The 25,257-nt window shown below is 41.3% G+C and overlaps 3 protein-coding genes across 7 annotated transcripts; 2 read left to right on the top strand and 1 right to left on the bottom strand.

The window, feature by feature from the left end:
- Positions 1 to 1,628: 1,628 nt before the first annotated feature.
- On the top strand, positions 1,629 to 3,880 carry LOC103721546 (heat stress transcription factor C-1b-like). 2 transcript variants are annotated; one of them, XM_039131168.3, is made up of 3 exons: positions 1,874 to 2,248; positions 2,349 to 3,153; positions 3,305 to 3,880. In XM_039131168.3, exons 1-2 carry the CDS (start codon positions 2,018 to 2,020, stop codon positions 3,114 to 3,116), a joined length of 999 nt encoding a protein of 332 aa, XP_038987096.3. In that variant the 5' UTR covers positions 1,874 to 2,017; the 3' UTR covers positions 3,117 to 3,153; positions 3,305 to 3,880. The 2 variants fall into 2 exon arrangements, with proteins under 2 accessions (XP_089781718.1, XP_038987096.3); XM_089925592.1 differs by lacking the exon at positions 3,305 to 3,880 and having other exon boundaries at positions 1,629 to 2,248; positions 2,349 to 3,280.
- Positions 3,881 to 6,530: 2,650 nt separating this feature from the next.
- LOC148702569 (uncharacterized) lies at positions 6,531 to 11,131 on the top strand. 3 transcript variants are annotated; one of them, XM_088704941.2, is made up of 8 exons: positions 6,531 to 7,017; positions 9,205 to 9,402; positions 9,513 to 9,757; positions 9,841 to 10,044; positions 10,132 to 10,224; positions 10,321 to 10,422; positions 10,514 to 10,864; positions 10,974 to 11,131. In XM_088704941.2, exons 2-8 carry the CDS (start codon positions 9,213 to 9,215, stop codon positions 11,028 to 11,030), a joined length of 1,242 nt encoding a protein of 413 aa, XP_088561067.1. In that variant the 5' UTR covers positions 6,531 to 7,017; positions 9,205 to 9,212; the 3' UTR covers positions 11,031 to 11,131. The 3 variants fall into 3 exon arrangements, with proteins under 3 accessions (XP_088561067.1, XP_089781716.1, XP_089781717.1); XM_089925590.1 differs by lacking the exon at positions 6,531 to 7,017 and adding an exon at positions 7,603 to 9,095 and having other exon boundaries at positions 9,173 to 9,402; XM_089925591.1 differs by lacking the exon at positions 6,531 to 7,017 and having other exon boundaries at positions 9,140 to 9,402.
- Positions 11,132 to 14,115: 2,984 nt separating this feature from the next.
- Positions 14,116 to 18,439, bottom strand: LOC103709030 (indole-3-pyruvate monooxygenase YUCCA2-like). 2 transcript variants are annotated; one of them, XM_088704940.2, is made up of 4 exons: positions 16,712 to 18,439; positions 15,502 to 15,739; positions 15,263 to 15,385; positions 14,116 to 15,020 (listed from the first exon to the last, which is right to left on the bottom strand). In XM_088704940.2, the coding sequence occupies exons 1-4, from the start codon at positions 17,453 to 17,455 to the stop codon at positions 14,875 to 14,877; spliced, it is 1,251 nt and encodes a 416-aa protein (XP_088561066.1). In that variant the 5' UTR covers positions 17,456 to 18,439; the 3' UTR covers positions 14,116 to 14,874. The 2 variants fall into 2 exon arrangements, with proteins under 2 accessions (XP_088561066.1, XP_026661133.1); XM_026805332.4 differs by having other exon boundaries at positions 14,118 to 15,020; positions 15,491 to 15,739; positions 16,712 to 18,411.
- Positions 18,440 to 25,257: the final 6,818 nt, after the last annotated feature.

The following is a 25,257-nucleotide window of genomic DNA, read 5'->3' as shown; positions in this document are numbered from 1 at the left end:
GAACGTCAGGCTTTGATTAATTATCATGTTCAAACTGACCCAAACAACAATGTCGCTTGCTATGCCTAGTTTCTTACAGACTTCTAGTTCTAGCTTTGAGAAAAGCCCACGCCCTCGAGCATGGGCACCATCTGTAGCTTGTGGTGTTCCAGTCAGCAAGAATGGCCTGCTCGCTTATTTGGTCCACTATGCTTAGATCATTTTGAGCACAGAACAGTAGAGATGCAGAGGTGGGACCTCTTTTTCCGGTCTTTTTTTTCAGAAAAGTTTGAAGAGCAGGGTTCTGCGAGATGCAAAAGAAACGCCAGGAGTGGAAGTCAGACACTCATAAGATTAAAGTAGTTGCAGAAAACATCTTTTTTCTTCTTCTTTCAATCTAGATATTTATATCCAAAACTTAATCGGCCATCAATCAGCTGTGGTAAATGGTCAAAAATATTGGACTCGCGTTTAGCCATGTTTGGCCATTGTTACTCATACAAAATATCACATTTGGACGGTTTTCCAATAAAATTAACTCTGTAAAGGAAGTTATGAGGATGTAGGACGATCATTGTAAGAATAACCACCCAAAAGGAGTCACTTATGCAGCAAGAAATAACCTCCAAAGAGGAGTCTTTGCTGAATTTGCACGCACTCTTGTATCAATTAATGTATGGCTGTTTACATGCAATTTTACTTACTGACATGGCTGTGCATGGTGGTTATGAAGAGAAAATGATCAATATTAGTTTGGAACTTAGCGCTTTGCACTACGGCCACGTCTGAACGCGCTTGTGATAAATTTTATACGACTTTTTGCTGAGGTAATGGATTGGCCAATTTCCACGCAGCCTAAACCACGGGGCATTGTGATGGGACCTCATTTCGAACGGCCGAAACAAAGCACGCGGCTTCCGTCTCTTGAACTTAAATCCATCCATATCTGGATTACTTTCATGCATTTAAGAACAAAGTTTGAAATGCAGGGATGGTTGTAAAGAGTTATCTGGATATGGTCAAATAGGCCACTACCTATACTCATCATGCATTTAACTCAAAGCAGAATAGGACTGGTTGAGTCTCAGAACGGGTTGAACGCATCTGATCGAATAAAGTTCTAATTTTTTTAATATACAAATTAATTTTATTTAACCTCAAAAGAATTTGCGAGGAGTTATATATATCAAATTAGATTATAGGTTGATTTTACCGTGACCAGTCTTCGTCATGGATCCATTATAATTTGGGTAAAACCTGACCAAGTTGCCACCCCTATCTGAATATCGTCACCATCGAATATGTCAGTAGCGGGCGAAGTCGTGGTTGGTTAACCATCTCCTTTTGAATCCCTCTTGAAAAAACCGGAGAAAAAAAAGTCTGATGCGTCACTAACCGAATCTACACTGCTGTTAAGTTAGTTGATTAGCCTCGTTATGTCCAGTTTTATATTGTATCGTGTAATCGAACGCACCATTTTAATTCCTGATAGCACTAATTTTTAAGTTGCGCTGCATCAGTCGCGCTAAATTTCCGAGCACTGGCGACGTTACGGTGGCGAGAAGTGACGTGACATATCGCAAGGATCCGGAAGCTCAAACGCCTCCCAATTAGTCCTAATATAAGCCACTCTCTCCCACGACTGCTTCACGCTTTTGTGCCCTTCCGAAGCCAAGGTGAGGATCCCCTCACCGCCTTGCTTTCTCCACTTCTCGGGCGGCTTGTAACACGAAAAGATACATCGGCCTCTCCTCTCTCTCTCTCTCTAATCGGCCACTCTTTAGTACTATCACATCTCATACTCCTAGCTACATATTAATCAGACTCTCTCTCTCTAATCGGCCACTGTTTAGCACTATCACATCTCACAGTCTTAGCTCCCAAGAAAGAGAGAGAGAGAGAGAGAGAGAGCCAGGCGTGATAGGTTGACTACAGCGACACCATTAGTGAGTCGTGGCTACCATATAAGTCAGAGAGAGAGAGAGAGAGAGAGACCTTATACCTTATCCTGTAGTTTAACTTTCCATTGGGCGTGGGAATGGAAGAGAAGAGCAGCTGCGGTAAAATAGGGTATCAAATCCAGGTGGCGCCCTTCGTGGCGAAGACGTACCAGATGGTGAACGACCCCAGGACCGACGCCTGGATCCGGTGGGGAAACGGGAACAACAGCTTCCTCGTTCTCGACCCCGCCGACTTCTCCCACCTCCTCCTCCCCTCTTACTTCAAGCACAGCAACTTCTCCAGCTTCGTCCGCCAGCTCAACACCTACGTCGGTTCTCCTCCTCTCTCCTCATTAGCCAGCATCCAGTATATGTCTTTCTCTATTCCTGATCTCATGTTTCTCTTCTCTTTCTTTGGCTTGGGTTCAGGGTTTCAAGAAGGTGGATCCGGATAGATGGGAGTTTGCTCATGAATCGTTTCTCCGAGGGCAGACGCACCTATTGCCCTGCATCGTTCGGCGAAAGAAGAGGAACGAGGGCGGCAGCAGCAGCAGCAGCAGCGATAAGAAGGAAGGCATCGAAGGTGAGGAGGAAGAGGAGAGCTTATTTAAAGAGCTCGGGAGGTTAAGACAGGAGCAAAGGGCGCTAGACGAGGAGCTGCAACGGATGAACAAGAGACTTCAAGCCACCGAAAGGCGGCCACAGCAGATGATGTCCTTCCTTGTTAAAGTGGCCGAGGACCCCGACTTCCTTCCTCGGCTTATACTTTCGAAGAAGCAGCAGCTGGCACCGGAGAAGAAGCGGCGACTTGTCGCACCCTCGACACCTCCTTCTTTCTCTCCTCCTCCTCCTCCTCCTCCTTCCCTCCTCATGGCAAGCGCTGTCTCACCACCTTTAGATATCGACTCGGCAGCAGAACAAACGAACTTTTCCACTTTGGGGCATCAAGCTGGGCCTTTAACACTAGAAGCAGAGAGATTGCTACTAATGGCTTCCAGTACTTTGGTTGATACTGGCTGTGATGGTGGAGTTGGTGTTGACAATTCAATTTCATATACGAACGTCCGTGATTCCGATACCGTTATTTCGGGGAACCACATGCGATTTCTACCGGAGTTTGGTGTGGCCGAGACGAGCTCGACAACCCAAAAAGCAGTACCGTTCCCGTTCTCTTTACTCGGCCACGGATTCGTCTAGCCTCGATCACTGTGCTCAGGCAATGAGAATTTAGATTGTAAGAATTATCTTATGCTTTGTCTTCCTCCCGCCTCTCAGGGGGAAAGATATTGTTTAGCTTTCTAGATATTTTGTGCTATTTCGTCACATTAATTTTTGTGCCTTTCTAATCTTTCTCATAACAAGTGTCAACAAATCACTCGTTGCAGCACGTCATCATACACAGAGCAGTGGAGTTTTGGGAAGAAGGATGCTCTTTCTTTCTTTCTTTTCTTTTCTTTTTTTTTTTCCCTCTCCCCTTTTCCTAGCGATAGTGGCTACTTTTCGTCACAGCCGTTCGATATTTCGGGCTGGTTTTTATAAATACCGAAGGTGAGCGTAAGCGAAATGGAAAGGCCACCGCCTGAGGAAAGAAAACCAAGAGATAAGGGAGCACGGGATTCCGAAACTTCTCTTTCAGTTGAAGTGAAAGGTTGAGGCGGTTGTGGGCGACGGCATTAGCTGTCACCACGTGGCGAGCTTTTACTGGTTGAACTGTTCCTGGATCGCGCTGGGTCGATGCAAAGGGTTGTGCTCCATGCGACCATGCCTTCATGGCCGTATCCGTGTGGTGGAGTCGGCGGATCTCCTTTGTAATAGATATTGCGGCTATCTTTCTTGTCTCTTTTTCTTAGGAACCAAGCTGGTCCGGGGGGACGAAAGAAAAAATAATCACAATAATAAAACAATGTGCTTGTCGACGATGGTAAAGTAAATAAAGGCGCAGTTTTTGAAGGAAAAAAAAATGGCAAGCATAAAGGGGGGGCTCGGAATCCAGATCAACATGATTGATGGGAAATATATTGGTTTTTAATTGGAAATGGCAGATGCTGATTCGAGGACGCATGTCACATACGTGGTTGCTTGTCTTCCCTGGGGACCGACACCAACAATGATGCTTGAAGGGAAGCCCCTGACATGGGGCTGACGTGCAAGAAAACCGATGTCCCGGGCTTTTTAATAAGTCCCATGCTGTAAGCGGATCGTAGATGTTTTCTCCATTTACAGGTGTGTGCACTTTGGATTTTGATGTCAATTTATAGATTAACTTCGCGTATCCTCGGATTGTTATAGCTTCATGTGAAAGCTTGTTCGATTCTAGTCAAGGATGCCTCGTTTATGCTACATTGCGAGGGTCTAATAATCTATTTGGCTTAGAAATTATGCAAACATGAAATTCTTGAAAGATGTGGTTCTAGAGGGGTTCGAATCTGTTTTCATAGTCTAGTCAGCTGCTGCTGCTATCGCTTTTCTTTTTTAGTAGAGAGTTTGCGGCTCATTTTCTTAAAGTAGTCCCACTGCTTGCAGATGATTTCATAAGCCTTTTCATCGAAGAACTTGGCAATGGCGTGCCCGTACCCGAACAACCAAGCCACCTGCGCTTGAATTTACTGACCAGACTTAGTTTTTCGGGGGATATAGACCTCCCATTCTCCTTCACTTTCCTCCATGCATTGTACTTCCATCCAAAGAAACTAGCTTCAACCCTTCATTCTGTCATCCTTGCTGCGGAGACTGAGACATATCCACTGTGACCCTCCGATTTGGAGGAAAACGGAATGCATAAAGGGCTCGTGTTAGCTCATGTGCTAGAGCAACTCCCAAATATCATACAATAAACAAGGTTGGCAAATTCAAATGGAAGTAAAGGATTCAAATTATGAAGTTATGCTAGTTAATCACATACCTAAGCATTTGCACAGTCTGGGTTTTATGGACAATCTACTTTTAATATAGAAGACCATAAAGCATTATGCGGTTTGTTTTCTTAAAATTCTAATGACTCTCATCAGTGACACTGTGTGCTTTGTATGATGTTTAAAAGTTGACCATTTTTTGGACTTCAAGTTTAAAACTCTATTTACTCGTCAAAACAAAAAAAGTTGAACACTTTATTTAAGTTTTTTTTTTTTTTAAAATGAAGCTCCGTATCTTACTTACCCCTCCTCATCATGCGAGGGACACCAGTATTTTGCCTCGTAAGTTTCTTTTCCATCATGCCTTTACAGGTATAATAACATCATAATATCTTTCAAACCTGACCTACCATATTCATCATCCAGAACAAAGTTTTCCCTTAGGAAGATTAGTAATAAGATGTGGTGCTAACTCAAAAAAATTAATTAGCTAACTCAAAAGTCTCTCTTAATCCTTATTTACATGAGTATATATATACTAGGCAAGAGAAACTCTGATTGTGCAAATCAACAAAATTTTGATATAATTTTAATTGGCTTGGGCTGGATCCGTCAAGCTCCTGGTAATTGACATGGCCATGTTAAGGGCTTGGCACTCATACCGCGCCCATTCTAAGAAGTTTGATCATGCCTGACCCATTGAAAAAAATCTCTCCGATTACATGAGTAATCCGTGACCGACCAATGCACTAAAGCTGATCATGGGTCAGGCTTGAGCATCAAAAATACCAAATTTTACGTAGATCAAGCCCGAATGCCGATTAAAAATGAATAGAGTTTAGGCTTGGTGCCCTGAACACAGCAACAGTGGTAAAACAAGTAGCCCTCTACCAACAAGCTGCTTCACCAGCTCACAGCATATGAACCCGTGACAGTGAAGTGATTCACTTCATGGTGATACTATAGAATTTCGAAGTAACAAATGGCACAGAGTCTGAAGGATATTTCTCTCTTTATGGTGGGTGCAATTAGAAAGTTTCATTGGCCTCCAAGAAGCTTGGAAATTCCACACCAAGCGTGGCCATTTCCAACCCAGAACCTTGCGTCTTGTCTGCACCACTAAACGTGAGATGCGGAGTCCCCTTTATTCATGTGCTTGCCTGCGGGTCTTGCTCCTGTCCACATGCATGCATGGGAACGTGACCTCCTTTCTGGGGCTTGCTTGGGTCTCAGCTGAAGATACCGTTTTTCCGCCCTCGGTCGATGCACCATGCATTGGCCATTTGGGAATGACAATGTGCTTAAAAGCTTGCGCAGGCGAACTTTGCTTCTGCCATCTCCCTACGGCCCTTCTTTCAAAGGCAACGGGATATTATTTTTTTTTTAGTAAAATAAAAGTATCATACATAACGTGTACGAATACAGCCAAAAATATCAAAAAGGAGCACAACACGGAGAGCCGTAGGCAGCTCCATCTCACCCTCCCATAGGTAGTCTCTCGAATGGTTAGCAACAAAAGATGCTATCCAGTCCGCCGTCCTATTGGCCTCTCGAAACACGTGCTTCGCCTGAAGCACCAATCCATCATAAACCATAGCCCAGATATCTCTCAAAAGCGGGTGGTAGTTGCCGACTCCACCCGAAACCTGCAGAATCTACCCAATCACCGTCGCCGAGTCACCCTCCAGAAGGACGTCTCTCTTCTGCAAGACATGCCGAACATAATCACTACAACAAAATCTTGTTTTAACGACTCTTTCTTGCCGACGCTTTATCCAAGCGTCGGCGATTTTCCGACTCCCGCCCAAATATGCCGACGCTTTTAAAAAGCGTCGGCCATAGACGACGCTAATTAGCGTCGTCGTATACTCTCTCCTACGACGACGCTTATAAGCGTCGGCAGAAGTAAAATTGGCATCAAAACCTAGCGGCCGTTCCCCTCCTCTTCATTCTGCATCCCGATCAAGGCTAGCCCCTCCTCCCTCCTCTCCGACGACGAGCGGCCGACCCTTGTCGTCTCCGGTGCCGAGCGGCGTCCGACGGCAAGCTCCTCTCCTCCTCCCTCCTCTCTGACGACGAGCGGCCGATCCTTGTCCACTCCGGCGTCGAGCAACGTCCGACGGCGAGCTCCTCTCCTCCTCCCTCCTCTCCGACGACGAGCGGCCGATCCTTGTCCACTCCGGCGCCGAGCGACGTCCGACGGCGAGCTCCTCTCCTCCTCCCTCCTCTCCGGCATTTAATAGCAGGTGAGTTTTTTCCCCAACCCTCTCCGGCATTTCAAACCCTCTTCTTTTATTTGTTGATCTGGTTCTTGCTGTAAGGCAATCGACATCTCGTTTTATTGACTAATAAATAATAGGGTTCTTGGAGATTTTAGAAATGACTCAATGAGCAACAAGGGATTTTCTTAGGAAGAGTATCTACAACCTTCTGTGGGTTTATAAAGCCAAACTTGTTAAGAAAAAAATTTGGGCATGTTGGTACCTCTGGCAAATATTTGTGATATGAAGATTGTATTGCAAGAAGTTAGGCGCATCATTTGATCTTTATTTTGTCGTTCTCATGTATCGATTAGATAAGGCAGTTAAGTCATGATGTATGTTTTTGCGCTGCTTGTTCATTAGATATATTCAACATAGTGATTTCAGGAACATAATTAAGCTGCTGGGTTAGGGGTTGGGGGGTTCGGGATGATTACTTCTTAATTGCATACATTCGTACTCTTCTGCCTTTTAGTATTCAAGGGTTTTGCATACAGCAAGTTCCCCCTAAGAATGACTGGCTAATAGCTTTACTTGGTAATAAAATCAGTAGTCTTAAGGATCAACAAGCAATATCAGCAACTAAAATTGCAAGCTCTTTGGAAGAAAATAATAGATACATAAGCATTTCGATCTGTTTACAGAGAAAGGGCAAAATCTAGAACAATCATCTGAAAGCATGGCTGTAGTCATGGAAATAGAAATTCTTGTAGATGAAGTGAGACAGCCACCTGGATGCGAGGAAGCACAGTACCGCTGCTGAGACAACAGCAGTCCTGGTGATGGTCGACATCAAACCCTGCTTGGAAGCTGCAACAATTCCAATGGAGGCTATTGAAATAACTTGCAGAAAAATATTAGGAGCTGACTCTGTCCGATACTGCAATGCGCAAATCGGACATATTAGGAGTGGAGGGTGCGTCTGTGAAAGAAGTTCTGTTTTCTGCAAAGAATAGTAGGTTTTTGAGAAGATACCATAATTCTGTGCTTATGGGTGAGGACTTGGTTTGGCCTGTGCATGGATTGAACGATTGTCTCTCAAATAGAGTTTGTTTTTGAAAAACAGTAGCTACTGATGGCTTTTTGGTGAATGTCTTTATTATGTTGGGGGTGGAACTTTTCAGAAACTAATTTTTGGTATTGAGAAGACTATAATGCTTTGAGAGATGGATCAATGAGCTGTTGGATCAGTTATATACTTCTTGAGACAACAAAACTCCTGCTCTTAAGTGATGTGGTAAAATCATGATATGTTGGTTAAAGACTAGGAGGATGATCAATCAGGTAATTAAAAGGAGGATATATTTATTCAAGTAATTTGTAGTTTTTTTAATAAAAATCAGCATTTCTTTTTGTGCCTCTGATTTTCTGCTTTATTTACATTCGCAATCTTTTCAAACAAACTTGTAAGTTTTGGCCATGAATCGCTTTCATATCTTGGCTTTCTGATTGGCATCGGAATTAAAATGTGGATCATCACTTATAGTCATGCTCTATCTCAAATGATACTCATCTGATCATTCAGTTACTTCATTTTATAAGACATGATAGCACAAACATTACTTTCCTAGTGCTTAGATAAAACCTCTATTGAAATAATTTCAATGCCATATTCCCCCATGTCTGAACATTGTCTTGTATCTCATGTGTAAGTTCAGCAAGTATTTCCCTACGTTCAAACAAAGGAGTTAACAGTCACTTCACTAGAGATCCTCAGCATGATGTGAAAGGAAAGGAAAGCAACACAAAGCCATGAAGTATTAATAAGACATTTAAGGGGTTAACAGTCAGATGGTTGATGCAGGATATGCACCCAAAGAAGTTAATTTGCATTATGAATAAAAGAAGAGCTAATCAGTAGCATATATTAAGTTTCTGAATAGAACAGGATTTACCTCATTAAATTTGAGAATGTGACAGAGAGCAGATGAAACAGTTTATTCTGCAAGATACATCAATTATCAGGGATCCTCAATGCGGTCGCTACTATATGGTGCAAAAAGTATGATTTTTCAGTTGCTTCTCCATGCAAGGTGAACTGCCTTTTGGTCTCACTTACTGAGGTAAAAACTCCAGCATTTAACATGTGGCATAATCATCATGAGGTAATAACAGAGAATGACTGTCTTTCTCTGTACAGGTTGATATATTGCTTCTTTTTGTGCATACTAGGTAACAACATGCCGCGAAGAAAACGATTCAAAGATGTTGAGTTTCAATACACGTCTGTGGGATCTTCTTCCGATCAGTCCCTACAGTCTCAGCAGCACGAGTCCCATTTTCAGCATGAGTCTCACTCTCAGCACGAGTCTCAATCTGAGCATGTGCCACCTGCTGATTGTCCAGACATGGATGACGTGAACATCCAGGGTAATTTGATTTACATTTTATATATTAATTTTTTTTACAATCTAATTATATTAAATCATTTGCCTTTAATGTTTTATTTAATGGATGGATATTTTATTTTATTTTTATAGATGGACTAGGAAGAGTGAGGAGGACACGAGGACCCACTCGAGCACGGGACGTGTGGAGCCTACGCGAGGATGAGAAGATTGTGGTGCATTGCAATGAACTGGGGCAGCCTATCAAGAGGGCTGCAAGCATTTTATCGACTTTTCTAGGATCGGTTGCGCGGAAGGGTCAGTTGTGTCCGCTCAATTATACGAAATGGAATGAAATGCTTCCTTCGTATAATGTTGAGCTTCTTAAAGTTATTGAGGTAAAGAATTGAATTTGCTTACTATCACAATTTTATTTTTTGATTTAACATTGTTATAACATTCTTTAATTACTTTGATGTAGAAAAAGTTTTTGCTCCCTAAAGAGAGTCATGATTGGGTGTTGAAGTCCGTCAACCGCAAGTGGAAAGAATATAGGGCCAAGTTAAAGGCGGACTGGAAGCACGATGGTATGACAGAAGAGGAGGTAGCCCGTGTTTGTCCTCCTGATGTAATCCCTCATCAGTGGAGGGAGCTTGTCCACTATTGGTTTTCCGAGAAAGCTCAGGTTGTGTATATTTTTTTCAATACCTTATATTGTATCTACTAATAATTTAGATTACAAATTTATATTGTTTATTCCTTTTTTGGGAAGACATATTCCAATATTGGTAGAGCTGCACGAGCCTCTCAAACTGTTCCTCATACTTCAGGCTCGATGAGTTATGCTCGACGTAAAGCTGAATTCGTAAGTTTTTTTGAAACTCTTTGAAACTATTTTAAATTGTTCTATCATATAGCATGTATTATGATAACTAGTTTGCCAATATATCTTTTGTTGTAGATGGATGATAATGGGAGGGAGCCTGGTAAGGTGGAGTTTTATAAGATGACTCACACCCACCGAGATGGCAGTTTTGTTCGGGAGGAGTCAAGAGATATAGTCGTATGTATTCATCTTTGAATCTTTCAACGATATTTTTATTAGTTCTATTATTGGCATACATTAATATGACTTTTTCTTTTGAGAGATATAGGACAGGGCAACAACTCTTATTTCAGAGCGCGTCGAGGAGTCATCATCATCCGACGCGACCAGTCATGTCGAAGCTCAGGTGCTCGCTGAATTATTGGGCCCAGAGCGTTATGGTAGAGTGAGGGGTTATGGCGTTGGGGTTACCCCTACTCAGTTGTCTGCAGTAGGCATGTATACTAGAAATGCTGGAGAAGGCAGTAGCAATGCAGAAGTTAGTAGACTTCGGGCAACAATTGAAGATATGAAGGATCGCCATCAAGCAGAGTTGGCGGAGCTGAAGCAGAACCAACAAACTTTGCAGTCTCAGCTTGAGCATATTTCATCTATGTTACAGCGATTTCTCCCTCCTCAGGTAAATAACTATATGTATTTGATGACTTTACATAATCATCACTTATTTTGCATGAGTTAATAATTTTCATATTTCTAACTTCTAAAGTTTCTCTTCTTTTTTTTTGTAGATTCCTGATACTTCAACAGCTCATAGAGATGATGATGGTGCTGAATCCGGTCCCTGATACTTTTTAGACTGTTATTTAAGGAGTTTTATATGTATCTTTCTTATATTTTTCAAAGAACATTGTAATTCTAAATTTATTAATCATATATGACAAGATGAATATTTTGAATGATTTGAATATTTGTGTTGATGTAAATGTAATGCAGGTTCATATTGGCGTAAATGTTGATTTATAATATGCATGTGTTTTATTAATAATTTTTTTAAAAAAAAATCCCACTCCTGACGCTTTAAAGCGTCGTTAAAAACTAAATTTGGCCTGTAAGAAAGACTTTCACCGACGCTTATAAGCGTCGGCCAAAAAACAACAACTATACCACCATGCAAGGTTGTAGTCTATGCCGACGCTAATTCGCGTCGGCAAAAGATCTACACCGACGCTTTCCTAAGCGTCGGTAAATACCCGGTTTTGCCGACGCTTTCCTTGCGCGTCGGCAAAAATCTTTCCCACTCAGGTATCATCGACCCGTCTACGACGCTTGCTTTTGCGTAGGCGGGGTTTTTGCCGACGCTAATAAGCGTCGGTAAAGGCCAATAAAAGCGCCGGTAAAAGTCACTATTCCTGTAGTGAATACAGACCAGACCAGACAGCTCTCAGCTCTACCCCTGTCATCGATATATCAGACAAGTAGCAGCCCCCAGCCGCAATCACCCTGAAATCGGAGCATATGACCAAGAAGCCTGCCCCGCCACACCTACCACCCTGCAGGACGCATCTGTCGAAGTTAACTTTGAGGAAACTCGGGAGTAGGGGCTCCCAGGTGAAAAACACCAACCGGGATGCTCCGCGAGTAGAAAATCATGCAGGAAATCATCAATGTCCGCATGCATGTCGCGATCGTTCGACACCGTACATCAAGTGGATTCAGATCCTCACCAATTCATCTTTCTGTCACATCCTTCTGGTTTAATGACCCACCCATGTTCATCCAGTGATCAGAGATGGAGAATGCATATATATGGTGAGGTCTGTTTTTGTACATTGTTGTTCGATCACTGTCTGCTGATTGGCTTGACTCACTTGAATAGGTGATGAGTGAAGAGAATTCAAATAATTCCACTATATGAGATTTCTGACAAGTTAAGGAACCGGTCTAAGTGGATGTGACCCTTCATGTAGTAGGTCACTAGCTGATGATTGCTTAACATCTCCGGAGACAAAAGCGGCAGTGTAAACAGTTGTTCTACTTTCCCTCAATTTCCTTAATCCATGAGAGACCTTTCCTCATTGATCGCTACATGCATGCATTTGAATCGACAAGGCTTGTAAACATGTTGAGCTAAACGGAGTATTTGAACTTTTCGGATTAAGCTTGGAGAATACCTTGTTGCTGTTCGAGCTTGGCTTGTTCGACAAGCCGTGCAAAACTAGTTCAGCTAAATTCATTGTAATCTATATTGAGCCGAAGCTCAGTTTTTCCCCTTGAAGTCCTCAAAATATTCGCGAGCTACTCAAATCATTCATAGCCTATCAAGAACAGGGCAAACCTCCGCTTGCCACGATAAATTGGTCAGCCTGGCCGGCACGCTGCAGGCCTTTTGACTTCAGCCACCATATATCAACGAAAAATTTCTATATGAGAGAAAGATGCGGGCTAGTGTTTGTTCAATGGCGCAATGACCGCTTCGAGGTCTATCGGGGCGGATGAAAGAAAAAGTTTGGAGTTTTTTTAAATCTATGTATTGCATGATCCAATAGTTGATGTTGTGAAGAAAGATAAATCATTCTTTCGTGCAAAAGATACAACCTGAATCCAATGCCCGATTCAAATACAAGGGCAGCTCACGACATGTAAGACTTGTAACAACTCAAGACCTCATCCAAAATGGCTAGCCGAAAGGTATTATTTGGATTTTTTGATCCTATATAAGTATCCAAGATCTACCCAGTGAATAACCGATGTGAGACTAAACACACGTCCATGCGGGTCCTCGCATACTCTCTCTATTCAAGCCCCGACGTCCTCATCAGACTACGGGTTCAAATTCATTCAAATCTATTCACAAATACCACAATCGGTTCGTGGTCAGCCCCAATGGATCTGTATTGCAGTGTCCCTTAGTCCATATAGGTTAAGGGCCAGATCTGCTCTGATACTATTCGTAACAATCCAGGACCTCACCCAAAATGGCTAACTGGAAGGCATTATTTGGATTTTTTGAGCCTGTCATCAAGTAAAAAAGTTTCTAAAGTATCTCATGTATCATTATTCTTATAAATGATGAAGCATGCAAATTATGTGCAAATAGAGAGATGGTAAAGCATGTCGAGAGAGAAGAACAGAGATTCAGCAAAGACAATACAGAGTTATTGTATCAAAAAAAAAAAAATGATGATAAGAGCTACACTAATGGTAAACAAAGAGGAGAAAATCCCTGATATAAAATTTCTCAATACCATGAGCACTCGAAGATCTCGAAATACAATTATATTCTTGAAGACTATAAGATAGCCAGATAGGCGAAAACTATACGTATAGAAAACCTTAAAAATTTGAGAAATTATATCTTGTTGTGCATCACAATAATTAATTATCTCGGCATAATTTTTGTGAGCTCCATGCACTTGTCTTGATGATTGGTGTGGTGCATGTAACCAATATGGTTGTGCAGCACATCAATTACTCGTTTTATTTATACGCCCTCCATACGCTCATCTTAGTGGCGAACATGGTAGTATATTATTTTTTTTTAAAAAAAAAAATCTTGCCGGGGACTTCATCCCCGAATCCCAAATGGGCCGGCAGCAAGCCGTCATGCATGGTGCACGTGTCCTGTCCTCAGGTCTCCGGTCCGTGAAGGCTGCTATCCGCTACGTGGGCCTATGGTGCCCCTATCCCTCATAGTGGGCCATAGCCCCCGAACCGAAGCACAGAGCAGCCCTTTAAACATCTGACCCATTAAATACATGACACCGTAGTTAATTAAGTCTAAGCATGCATTAGTTCTTAGTAGTATTTTGAACGAGGAGCACGTAATCAAATAGAGCCCCTCTGTAGACTAATTAGTTGGATCATCGGTTAATGTAGGTGATGCTCAATTTACAATGAACGTGTAGATGATAACTACATCCGACGTGCCCAATTAACTCATCTCTCACTACTATTTAATTTTACGGATCTCCAATATTATTATAGTTGGCACTCACACATTGACATACATCTATGCATGTGGCGTCCTTCAATTAGGATGCATTATCAAGATGTAATCGTTGTATTCCAATGATATCGGGAAAGCTCCACTGCGTTTCTCTCTTTTGACTGTTACCATGTAATGGAATCATGAATGGCATCCATTGGTCACTCAAAACATATATAACTCAGTTTAACCAACCTTCATCAAGTCCTGGTACTCGGTTGCATGAGCTCATCAGCCCTGGACGGCACTCCTTTTCTATGACACGGATGGGCAAGGGCAATTGATACCAGCGGTATACGTAGCCTCAAAAAAAAAAATCATCATATCAATATAACATAAGCAGAGAAGGAGAAAAAAAGGATCCAATCTTGGTGCTTCTCATCTTAGTCATTCACACCTAACCTATGTAGTATACATCACCTCTCAACAGTCGAGCAACAGTGAATATAATAACCTAAACACGATCTATGTCAGTCAACCCCATCAGGAAAATGGAAATAAAATACGAAGATACACAAATACTACCGAAACGCCTTGTTCTTCACCAAGCTATACCATTTGGGTGGAGATAGGAACTTGACCAGTAGTCTCTGCCACTCTAATTAAGAGTCGTTCTAGCCTCTTGATGTCATGCTTAAGCGATGCTTGTAACTCAGAAGGTCTATGGTGGTTGTTTTGCCTCGGCCTTCCAGCACTGTTCGATGTCATGAGCTATCCTCCTCGCATCCATGGATGCCCCCATCAACCCCCGCCTCGTGAACCCTACCGCATAGAGGCCTTGCTTCCCCTTCCAACCATTTGGGAATGGTTTCCTTGGTAGCCCGTCTTTCTCTGAGAAGAACTCCCTCTCCTGCCAAACCAAGCCAAACTCTTTAGCCTAATACATCCTTTTTGGAGCCAACCATGGCGGTTTGGTCATGTAACTAATCGAACCTTTAACACCCACGGCTATTCTAGAAATGATTCAATATACTGTGACCCAAAGAGGTGATCAAGTGGACAATTTATACTAGTTTGCGAGCATCGTGCATCAATCGTACACTGACGAATGATGTAACAACAGCAAACGTATATAGTGATATGTTGTTATACCTTCAGCCAAGAGGGTACGTTGCTTTTGTAGCCGGTGGCGAGGACGATAGCGTCGAAGTCCTCCAATCTCCCATCCACGAATTCTGCTCCGCGTCCTGTCAATCTCTTTATCGCAGGGCGAACCTGCAATTCATGACAAACAAGTCCTTTGCAATTCAGAACTGATGTCGATGTTGCGATCGATCGATCGATCGATAGGCAAGTCATGATCTGTCATGTACAATGGACCTTGACATCACCAGACTTGATCTTAGCTAGCGTCCCGACGTCGAGTACTGGGGTCTTGCCGGAGAGTGACTTGAGCTCGAGGGGGCCGAGGCGGGGCCGCCTGAGGCCAAACCGGGCGGTGTCACCGAGCATGAGCCTGGAAGCGAGCAGCAAAAAGGAGTCCACCGTCCGCATGGGGAGCCACTTCAGAAGCCACATGGAGAGACCAAAAGTGGACCAGCCCAGCATCTCCCTGGGCAAAATGTGGACCTGCCAATTATAATCATAGAGGGTGGAAAGGGTTACAAAAGGAGTAAGGGATTGAGCCCAAACACGAAGATAGTAAGGTTGCACTGATCGTCTTATCAGAAGCGATGTCTTTCATACTGCAACTTGGATGCAGCCTATTTATTCCCTCATCTCCAACACAGGATATTGTAGTGCTAAACCAAATATTTAATCATATATATAAGTGGGACGATTAAAGATGGCAGGAAAGCTAGGTTCCCAGATATATTTTTCGATGTCATTTTTGAAGTGACAGAGTATGCTTTGCTCGTGGTGATGCCGTGAGGGGGACCCATGCTAAGGTGCAAATATTTGGCAATCCTGAGTACAGCTTTGTGGACTAGCTTTGAGAGAAAACAAATCATAAGAAGAGAAAGGAACCCAGAAAAGAAATGGTCAGGAAGCGAGGGGGAAGAGAAGGATGTCGGCATCTCTTCCGCGTGCGGATGAATCCCGAGAAAGGGAGAGCGTGGCCGAACAGCGACCGGTGCATGGAGCATAGACTAGGGGCAGGAAAGAGCATTTCCATGTGCCAAAGTCCCTTGTTTACTTAAAAGTGATTTTTATGAAGTGGATTAAATATAAGGTGGAAGTGCCAGTGTCCAAGACACGAGCCTTTAGTTGCTCACTTTCGGTGTTACTAGTGATGATTAGTACCATAACGCTAATCACAGGAATATATAGCCACTAAAAAGAATAGGAATCGCAGCACTTAAAAGATTTTAGTAGTTGTAGCTCAAGGTGTCTTTAGATCAAGAATACACTTTTTTTTTTTGGATGAAAAGATCAAGAATACACTCGCATGTACATGAAAAATAGTCCTAGCTAGGGGAAATTCCTCATCTCGTACTTATAAAGAAGGATAAGGCTGAACATGACTTGATACGACTAAGTTATGCAAATGATTAGCAGATAGACAGCAAGGAAAAGATGGAGAAGAAAATGATGACACACCGAATCTCTTGCGACAATATAAGGGAGAGCGTTGTGGTTGCAGAGGTCCAAGCAGACTTCCATGCCGGAATTGCCGCATCCAACCACAAGGACCTTCTTCCCCTCGAACATGTCACCCCTCTTATATAAGCTTGTGTGCATGATGGTGCCATTGAAGTCCTCCATGCCGTCGATGTCAGGCACCACAGCCTCCGCATTCTCCCCGGTGGCCGCGACCAGCCACCGAGTTACATACTCCTCCACTCCTTCCTCCTCAGCTCCCCTGGTTCTCACCCTCCACAGTCTAATTCTCTCATCATACTCAGCGCTGACCACCATACGATCAAACACAGGTCGGATGTCGAACCGGCTCGCGTAGGCCTCGAGGTAGGCCACGAACTGTTCCTTGGTGGGGTATGTGGGGAAATACGAAGGGAATGCCATGAGAGGCAGCTCGCAGTACTGCTTCGGGAGGTGGAGGTGGAGGCGATCGTAGGTCTTGAGCTGCCACAGAGAGGCGATGCAGTGAGACCTCTCGAGGACCACGCTCGGGACTCCCTTCTCTTTGAGGCATGCAGCCACAGCGAGTCCCGACGGTCCTGCACCTACGATGACGGGCCCCGGGACCCAAACGCACCTCTCAGCCTTGCAAACGGCGGCAGCTTTCATATCCTTACAGTAACGATCACTCGGATGATGATGGCGGAAGAGATGGAAGGACGGATCATGAACTCTTTTACCTTCTATCTCCCCCCAACTGCCCATGAGGTTACAGTAACAAGATATCTATGCAGGGGAACCAAGAGCTTAAATATCGAGAACAGCCATGACCTAGCTGCAAAGGCTGTCTTTCTTGTTATTCGGACTTGCTGGCTTTGTTTGTTGGCTAAGAAGCTGGTGATTAGAGAGGAGATACTGGCTCGCTCTGTGCTTCTTCCTTCCTCCCGTGGACTCTGGAATTTTCTTCCTTCCTGATGCCAAAGCGGATGAGAGCAGGAGAGAAGATTTAGTAGTATTGTCCGCCTAGGTTGTCCTTGCTTGTTTTGGCGGAGGAGAGGCAGGGAAGCGAAGGGCAGAACGGGATGGAAGAGGAGCGAAGGGGATCAGTGGGGTGGGGTCATATATACCATATTGCTCTTGGTTCACTCCTTACACGTACGAGTGGTCGTTGTACATATAAGTGGGATGAGGTAATTAATATTAACTAGCTTTGGGCAAGCGTATAGCCATATATTAGGCGAAGTGGAGAGAGAAGGAATAGATCAAGTGCATGGGTGACTACGACGTCAATTCAGATAAGTAGGAGCAATATTGCACCTCTTGCACATGTGCAGCATTGAAGAGATCACAGCGGACGAAACAAAATGTCATGTGTTGTTGTGATGTGCGCTTCTGGTTCCAGGGAGGAGGTTGATCAATAAAAAATCGCTTAAGTACGAGTTCGGAGCATCATTTGAATTTATAGATAACCATCTATCAGATATCTCTATTTTATTTGATCTAAGGCTTACGTCTATAAAAAATGATATGATACAAATTTTGTGTAATTAATTTAAAGTTTCTGCTTATAGCATGACCATCTAGTGGAAGTTTATATATCCGTGGAAATTCACATGCATGCTTTAGCTTTAGTTGCTATCTATCTCAAGTAATAAGTGGAAATCATGATAAGTTCTATAGAATGCGAGCATGTTACCGGTAAAATTGGGGTGTATCCCCTTCTACATTATAAAGTATGCAAATATTTTAGTATTAGACTAGCAGCATACTGCATTGTAGCAGTTCGTTGTGCTAAGAATAAAAAAGGATATATTTTCTTTCTGTAACAACACAGAACTTCATCCAAAATGGCTAGCTTAGGCTCCTTTATATTGTATAAATACTCAAGAGCTACTTAGCGAGCCGTGGTCAGTTCCAATGAAACCGTGCTGCAGTGTTCCTACTATACATAGATTATGGGTTGAGTCCACTCTAATACCATTTATCATAATTTAGGACCTCACTCAAAAAGCTAGTCGAAGGTATTTTTTTCAGTTCTTTATTCCTATATAAATACCCAAAATCTCCTCAGGAAATAACCGATGTGGGACTAAACAGAAGCCTGCACGGGTTCTCACACTTTCCATGTGTTATACCAAATAATTTATATTGAAGAACTTGAATTATAAAGGTTTAGTTCTTTATTCACTGTTTTTCTAGACGGAAGTTGAAGTTTTGCTACTTGGGATGGTCTTTTATGTGTGTATACTAAGGTAAATTAACTAGCGATAAATAATTCAAAGAAAATAGTATGCCATACTAGGAATTCTAAATAATTGTTCATAGGACTAAATCCTGCGTAGGAGGAATGCTGCAACAACAATACTACATAGAAATAGTTCTCAAAACCACATTCTATGTAAGTTTGATAATACCTTATGTTTACAATGTCGAAAGAACGAAACAATATGTAGAATGTTGCCCTAGAAACAAATAATGTGAGGAGAATTAATTAATACATGAAAATGCATCACCTCCGCCGTTACTATTTACTACCTTTTAGCACTTCTTAAAACTATTTGAAACTCTTTTTAACTGCTAACATGCATCATCGGAATAATGAGCAGTTAAGTAGGGGGAAAAATCAGATTTAGGCTTGACTTTGGTACGCATTTGCCAAAGAGAATCTCATGCAGGACGATAGTGTATGCTATACGAATTCAGAATCTCATGCAAGAGAAGTGAGAATCAAATGAGATATTCTCACGCAAGAGAATCTTGGTTGACATCAAAAAGCTAGCCATGTCAAGTCCCATGCATGTTTGAATGGTGGTCTTCTTAGGATTTCTTTTCGTTTGGTAAGAATAACAGCGTATAAGGTGCCACCAACTGTTCCAAACAATAAAAAGAGAGCAGAATTAACAATGACAAACATTTTGGAGAACCCCACTTTGGATTTCCATTCGGAACCTCCTCCAAACAGAAAACCGGTGCAATTATTAATACACAATCCTGTTTGTAAAATGCTGGAAATTAAATGCTTATTTTTTAACAAAGAAAAAAAAATCCTACAGCAATGAGAGATATGGCATTCCTCATCTTTCATTACATGATTTACATCCTCCAAGCCATCTAGTATAAAAAAAAAAGGGCAAAAAAAAAAAATTTCTATAATATAATGGCTGACAACTTCCTGCAAATGGCACCAAAAGAAATTATGCGACAACAAAGGCATTTGATGCATCACTGGGTAATTAATCCAACTCCGTTTGATGAGTACCAAATGCACAGCTGCTTGAGCTGATTCTGCTGCAACAAATTTTGCTCGCTCTCTATTATTCAATAAGCAATATAAGATATTGATTTTATTATTACAGAAAAGATGGTATGATCTCAAGATTTCCTCGATCAGAAATATAACTTAATTCGACTGTCGGCGGTGCATAAACAGCCTTTGCAAAGATCGCATAATAAAACTATTAAAAGAATAACTAGCTGGGAGGAAACGAGGTATAGCCTGTGGGGATTAAAGGGTTGTTTCATAGAAGAAGATAGTGAAATGAGGAAAAAGTAGTGATTAAAGTAGTTAAAAATTTTATCAGAATATGGAATCCATATGGCAGCTGAAAAGTTTTAGGTAAAAGGAGAGGGACCATGGCCTTCTGAGACTGGGACTCGCCTTAAAGAACCCATAAAACACGAAATTAATGCTGACATGCACAAAATCCAAACAATGGGCAATAGTTCATCACTAGGCAACCAAATGATTGCTACTCCCCACCTAGTTAACAACATTTTCCTTGCCATGGTCAGCATGTGAACGCCTCAATCTCTACATGTTCTCAAAATTTTAAACTGACATTTTAAATGAAACCTTGGATGATGCTTGGACATTAACTATTGGCACCAAGCAAATGCAAACAAGCCTTCTCCCATTATTATGGGTACAGGAAAGAAGAAAATCAAAAGCTTGGACCCTTCTATGAAAGCTTAACTATTACAAAGTTAGAAGCAAATAATTCATCATGCAGCTCCTACATTTCCAAAAGTACATGGAGCTAGAAAGGTTTGGGTTGTTACTTTCGCTGAAAGAATGACTCGTTTTTTTGCGACATCAATCGTTGGATCGCACAATGACCACTTCGAGATCTGCACAGACGGAAGGAAGAAAGAGGATCGACCATTCACTCACACAAAAGATACATCCTGAACCCACCCGAGCTAGAGCAACCTCAGTCCATGTATAAAATAGCACACGGGATGATCATTGTCATGCATAGATGACTGTCTGATATATGACTCATAAAATAAAACGATGAATATTGGCATTCATTGAAACCATTAATTTGGTGTCAGCTTTAGGAACCTTCTTCACCTATTCCTATATACTGCATCTGTTATCTTGCCTTGGATGTCTTGTTTCAACTTTGAAACAACTAAGAAAAAGATCAGTAATTCTGTTTGCCACTAATTGTGATTGGAACTAACTTATTCTATATGTCATTAGGTACAGAGGAACCTTCATGGGGACTAGTTCGCTGTATTTGACGGTAAGTTAAGGATCAGTTTATTCTAACAGGAATGTTCAAATGGGACAAAGATCCACCCTACTTTGAGCAGCAAGTACGCTGGCCACGTTAATCAAGATTGCAATGGCATGTTTAATATTCTCAAAAAAATGTAATGCCATGAAACATGGAAAGTTCGGGCTGGCTAGATGCAGGTTATGCATCGTTACAAAATGTGAGAACATTACATGCTATTATGTTAATTATTCTCGAGCAAGCAACCGTACGTACTGCTGGCATCATATTCAAATTAGGTAGATCATTAGAATATAAACTTAGCCATTAGTAAAGGTGAAAGAGTGAAGCATCTTAAGTGGAAACCAATAAAATTAAGCAGCACTAAACTTTCAAAAGGATCTTTTTGGTACTAATGCTAGATGAGTATGCTGTGTAGTTTCCAATATTTAATATATATATTTATATCTATAATAATCAATTAATAATGCCCCCTTTAAAAAGCCGAAGAACCTATCTTCTCATAAAACTATGTAGTGGATATCTTTATTAAGAAGTCACAGGAGCTAGAATTCAAGGCTTTATTGTGCTTTTTTTTTTTAATCATAAAGCAAATTCTTCGTATAATATTCTTGGGAATTACTGCCCATCTCGATCGGGCTACGTTACCATGTTTGACTTAGAAAAATTTATTTTAACGTTAAAGAACGGATTACCAGCATTGAAAGCTCGAAAGCACAAAGAGACAGGTGGGGAACTTTTTCCTGTGCGCCAACCCTTCTCCAAAGAAATAGAGCATATATTTGTTCGAACCTCAACTGAACCACTTTTCCTATACATTATTTCTCCAAGTTTTTCCTCTCTGGACTGCCATCCTTTCCCTCTGGACTTCCTGATACAAATGTCTCGATCGTAGTGTACACGTAATATGCCGTTCTGCATGATGTAGCTCCCATTTGAGTTTTCTTTTTTTCTTCTTCTTTTTTTTATGAAGGGAGAGGCAAAGCCACCCAGTCTTTATTAAAAAAGAAAAATTTATAAAAACTATTTATAAAAGATTTGCAAAAAAATATATAAAAGAACAATAAAATTTTTTTACAAAAGATAGTGGCCTATAACTAGACTTGTTAAACTATTCAACAAGTTGAACAAGCTCCCATTTGAGTATCAAAACAAACTATGAGACAGATCTAAATTAAGGTGGACGTACATCCTCATAGCCTTCTTTGTAGCCCTAACACCCTGCGTCATTGTTCGCATGCAGCATCCAATTTTCTCAAAATTAGAAGATAATGCCGACAGTGATAATTAGATACACAATTTTGAATGATCAAAACATCATGGATTATAAGGACATTAGATATCAAAATAATTCCCATGTACATCTTCTATTACAACCCTAGCCATGAATTATAACATCCAGTTGTTATATATTTTAAACAAATAGCATATGCAAGGCAGCAAGTTCAGTGCCGAGATGCTAGATTCAACTGAAGCAGTTTTTGTGTTAAATCTCATGCAAACAAGTATAAACACAAGTATTTTGGTAATCAATTAATCATCATGATCTAATTGCTTTATGAATAAAATCTTTGGATTTAAGTACTGTTACATGAAATAACTGCAGATTGGAGTTTGTCCTGGTCGTTACATCTCACCTCTAAGCAAGTGAAGATGTTGGATTTAATTCTTGTATAGTGCATCATCAAAATCTGGAACTAAGCAATCATAGCACAGGCAGATTTCTCTTCCAGTCTCTGGGGATAAAAGAATTACTTCGTCTGGTATTTGGTTAAACTACCTCATCCTTCTTCTTCTTCCTCATCAACTGGTCCTTTCCTTTATCTTGTTAACATAATTTTCTAAACAATCTCAACAATTTGCCTCACTTGAAATTGCTCGAGCTTGCAAATTTAAAAACCCTTTATAGCTTGCAAATCTCTGGTATTGCATGTATGAGTACATTTTACTTCTGCTATTTAATTTCTCTATGCGCATTATGTATTGCATGCTATTCTTTAAAAATACAAAAATAAAATATAAAGCTAGTACTTAAATAATTCCATACAACTTAATCCCCCCCTTTGTAGGCTTTACATGGAGAAGTTCGTCCTCACATCAAATGCAATGATTGTTCATTACTCAAAAAGGTTGGAAACTAACTTTTTTTAACTTTGGAATAACAAAATCACTCCAAAGTCTACATCATTCTGTCATGGGTGATACATCAATTCAAGAACACCATGAACTAATAAATAAGACCGCCTCATCCCTATCAAGGCTGAAGTTAATAGGCCTTAGGAATATACTTTCCGTCACTTCCTCCACTTCTCCTGAATCTTTTGCAAGGAAATTAATAGCAGGCCCCAGAAGTCATTTGTGCCGTATTATCTATCATTTTAAAGAGTGATTGGTGGGTCATGGAATCAACTAAACTGTGATTTGTTGCTGCATGCTTTCAGGTCCCCCATTCTTTTCAGGATGCCCAGATTCAGAGAAACTTGGTATTACTAAAAGCAGAAAGTTGTCCCTTGTCCTCATTCCAGGAGGACACAAGCTAAGCAAATGACAAAAAAGCTCCTGCTGCAATCTTGATGTAAGCTGTCGGGAGAGATTACAATCTATAGAGTTTGGCAACTCACACTATTTGTATAGCTTTAGGGATTGAGTAGATAAAAAATTCAACGGTGGGAGGGGACCAACTCCACCGTAATCTGGAAGCAAGAAATATTAAGATTCATACAAGGAACCATTAGTGGCAGAAAGTGGAGTACAGATTCAATTGCCAAAGCATCAATGCGCGGATAAAGCGCCGGCTTAGCGTGCGTGCCAAAAGTTCTGCATGCATAGAAATCCCTCCTCTATGGGCCCGAGTGACGAGGGAGTCTGATTCCAACTTTATGACGCCTACTTGATTGCTTCCCTGGCTGTCCACCAAAAAGAGGGGAAAATATATACTTCTACAATTGGAAAGAGCATCGAAGATGAGGGTCGCAGTTAGTGGACTGAGAATCAGACCGGAAACAATGAAAAGAAAAAACTTTTTTTATTAAAAGAATAATCATACTACTTATTACACAAGCAGGGGCGCCTAAAGTTAGTTTTAGATTTAAAGATTAATGAATCCCCGAGAATATGATAAATAATGGCAATGTTAAGATAGAGGTTGCATGAAATGATAAGTGGAGAAGTTTGCAGGAAAATGGCATTCCAAAATAATTATAATGTTAAGATAGAGGTTGCATGTAATGATAAGTGGAGAAGTTTGTAGAAAAATGGCATTCCACGAGTAAAAAAGGTTCAATGAATAAGGGATATTCAGGACATGATCGGGGTGGAATGCCTTGCAAGCAAAGTACATATATCATGAGGTCATCGGAGTAGTAGACTAGGTAGCCTCGTATGTGGCTAACCATTATGTAGAGACTCTATGGCTAGAAAAGAGAAAATTATCTGGTGCACTCTGGAACTTGTTATTTTTTGATTTTTTTGGATGTATTCGTACCAACATGTATGAGGCATCCGCTTCAGCCATTTTTTTTTTTTTTGATTTACAGTAGAATAATAATATTTTGTGATTTTTGCATGCCGATTGAAAATGAATATAAGATAACTGTGATTCTAAATATTAATGAAAGTGCAACTTTCATTCTCATCCTAATTTCTTCTTTTAGTAAATTAACAACCTTTTCAAAAAACTCTCAACTGTAGAGTCCTAATTTTTGAATTAAGCACGATGAATGATGGCAAGCAGGGGTTCTGAATTTCAATGTGATGTGGGACCAAGATAGGGAGTCTATAGGTTGGCAATCCCTAGAACACGAAGCCATTGACCTCGACGCAGAATAAGGAGACTTTGGTGAAGTCAACCTTATTACAAAAGCTTACCGCAAACAAGCATTGTAGCACTAATCTAGGGTTATCTTTACAGAACCTACTAAATGATTGGTTCCATGGAAGGCTACTCCCACAAAACTAAAGTCAATTCGAGCCACCGTCACCATTCCATCCACATTTTCTTTAGTAACATCATTTTCTCATGATACTTGAAAGCAGTATGGGGCA

The sequence above is a fragment of the Phoenix dactylifera genome, chromosome 9 (assembly GCF_051530095.1).
Source record: "Phoenix dactylifera cultivar Ajwa chromosome 9, Ajwa_hap1_PhDact_Kaust_v1.1, whole genome shotgun sequence".
In the NCBI taxonomy this organism is placed as follows: Eukaryota; Viridiplantae; Streptophyta; class Magnoliopsida; order Arecales; family Arecaceae; genus Phoenix; species Phoenix dactylifera.
The sequence above is the reverse complement of the archived record's forward strand: the minus strand, read 5'-3'. Positions and strand labels throughout refer to the sequence as shown.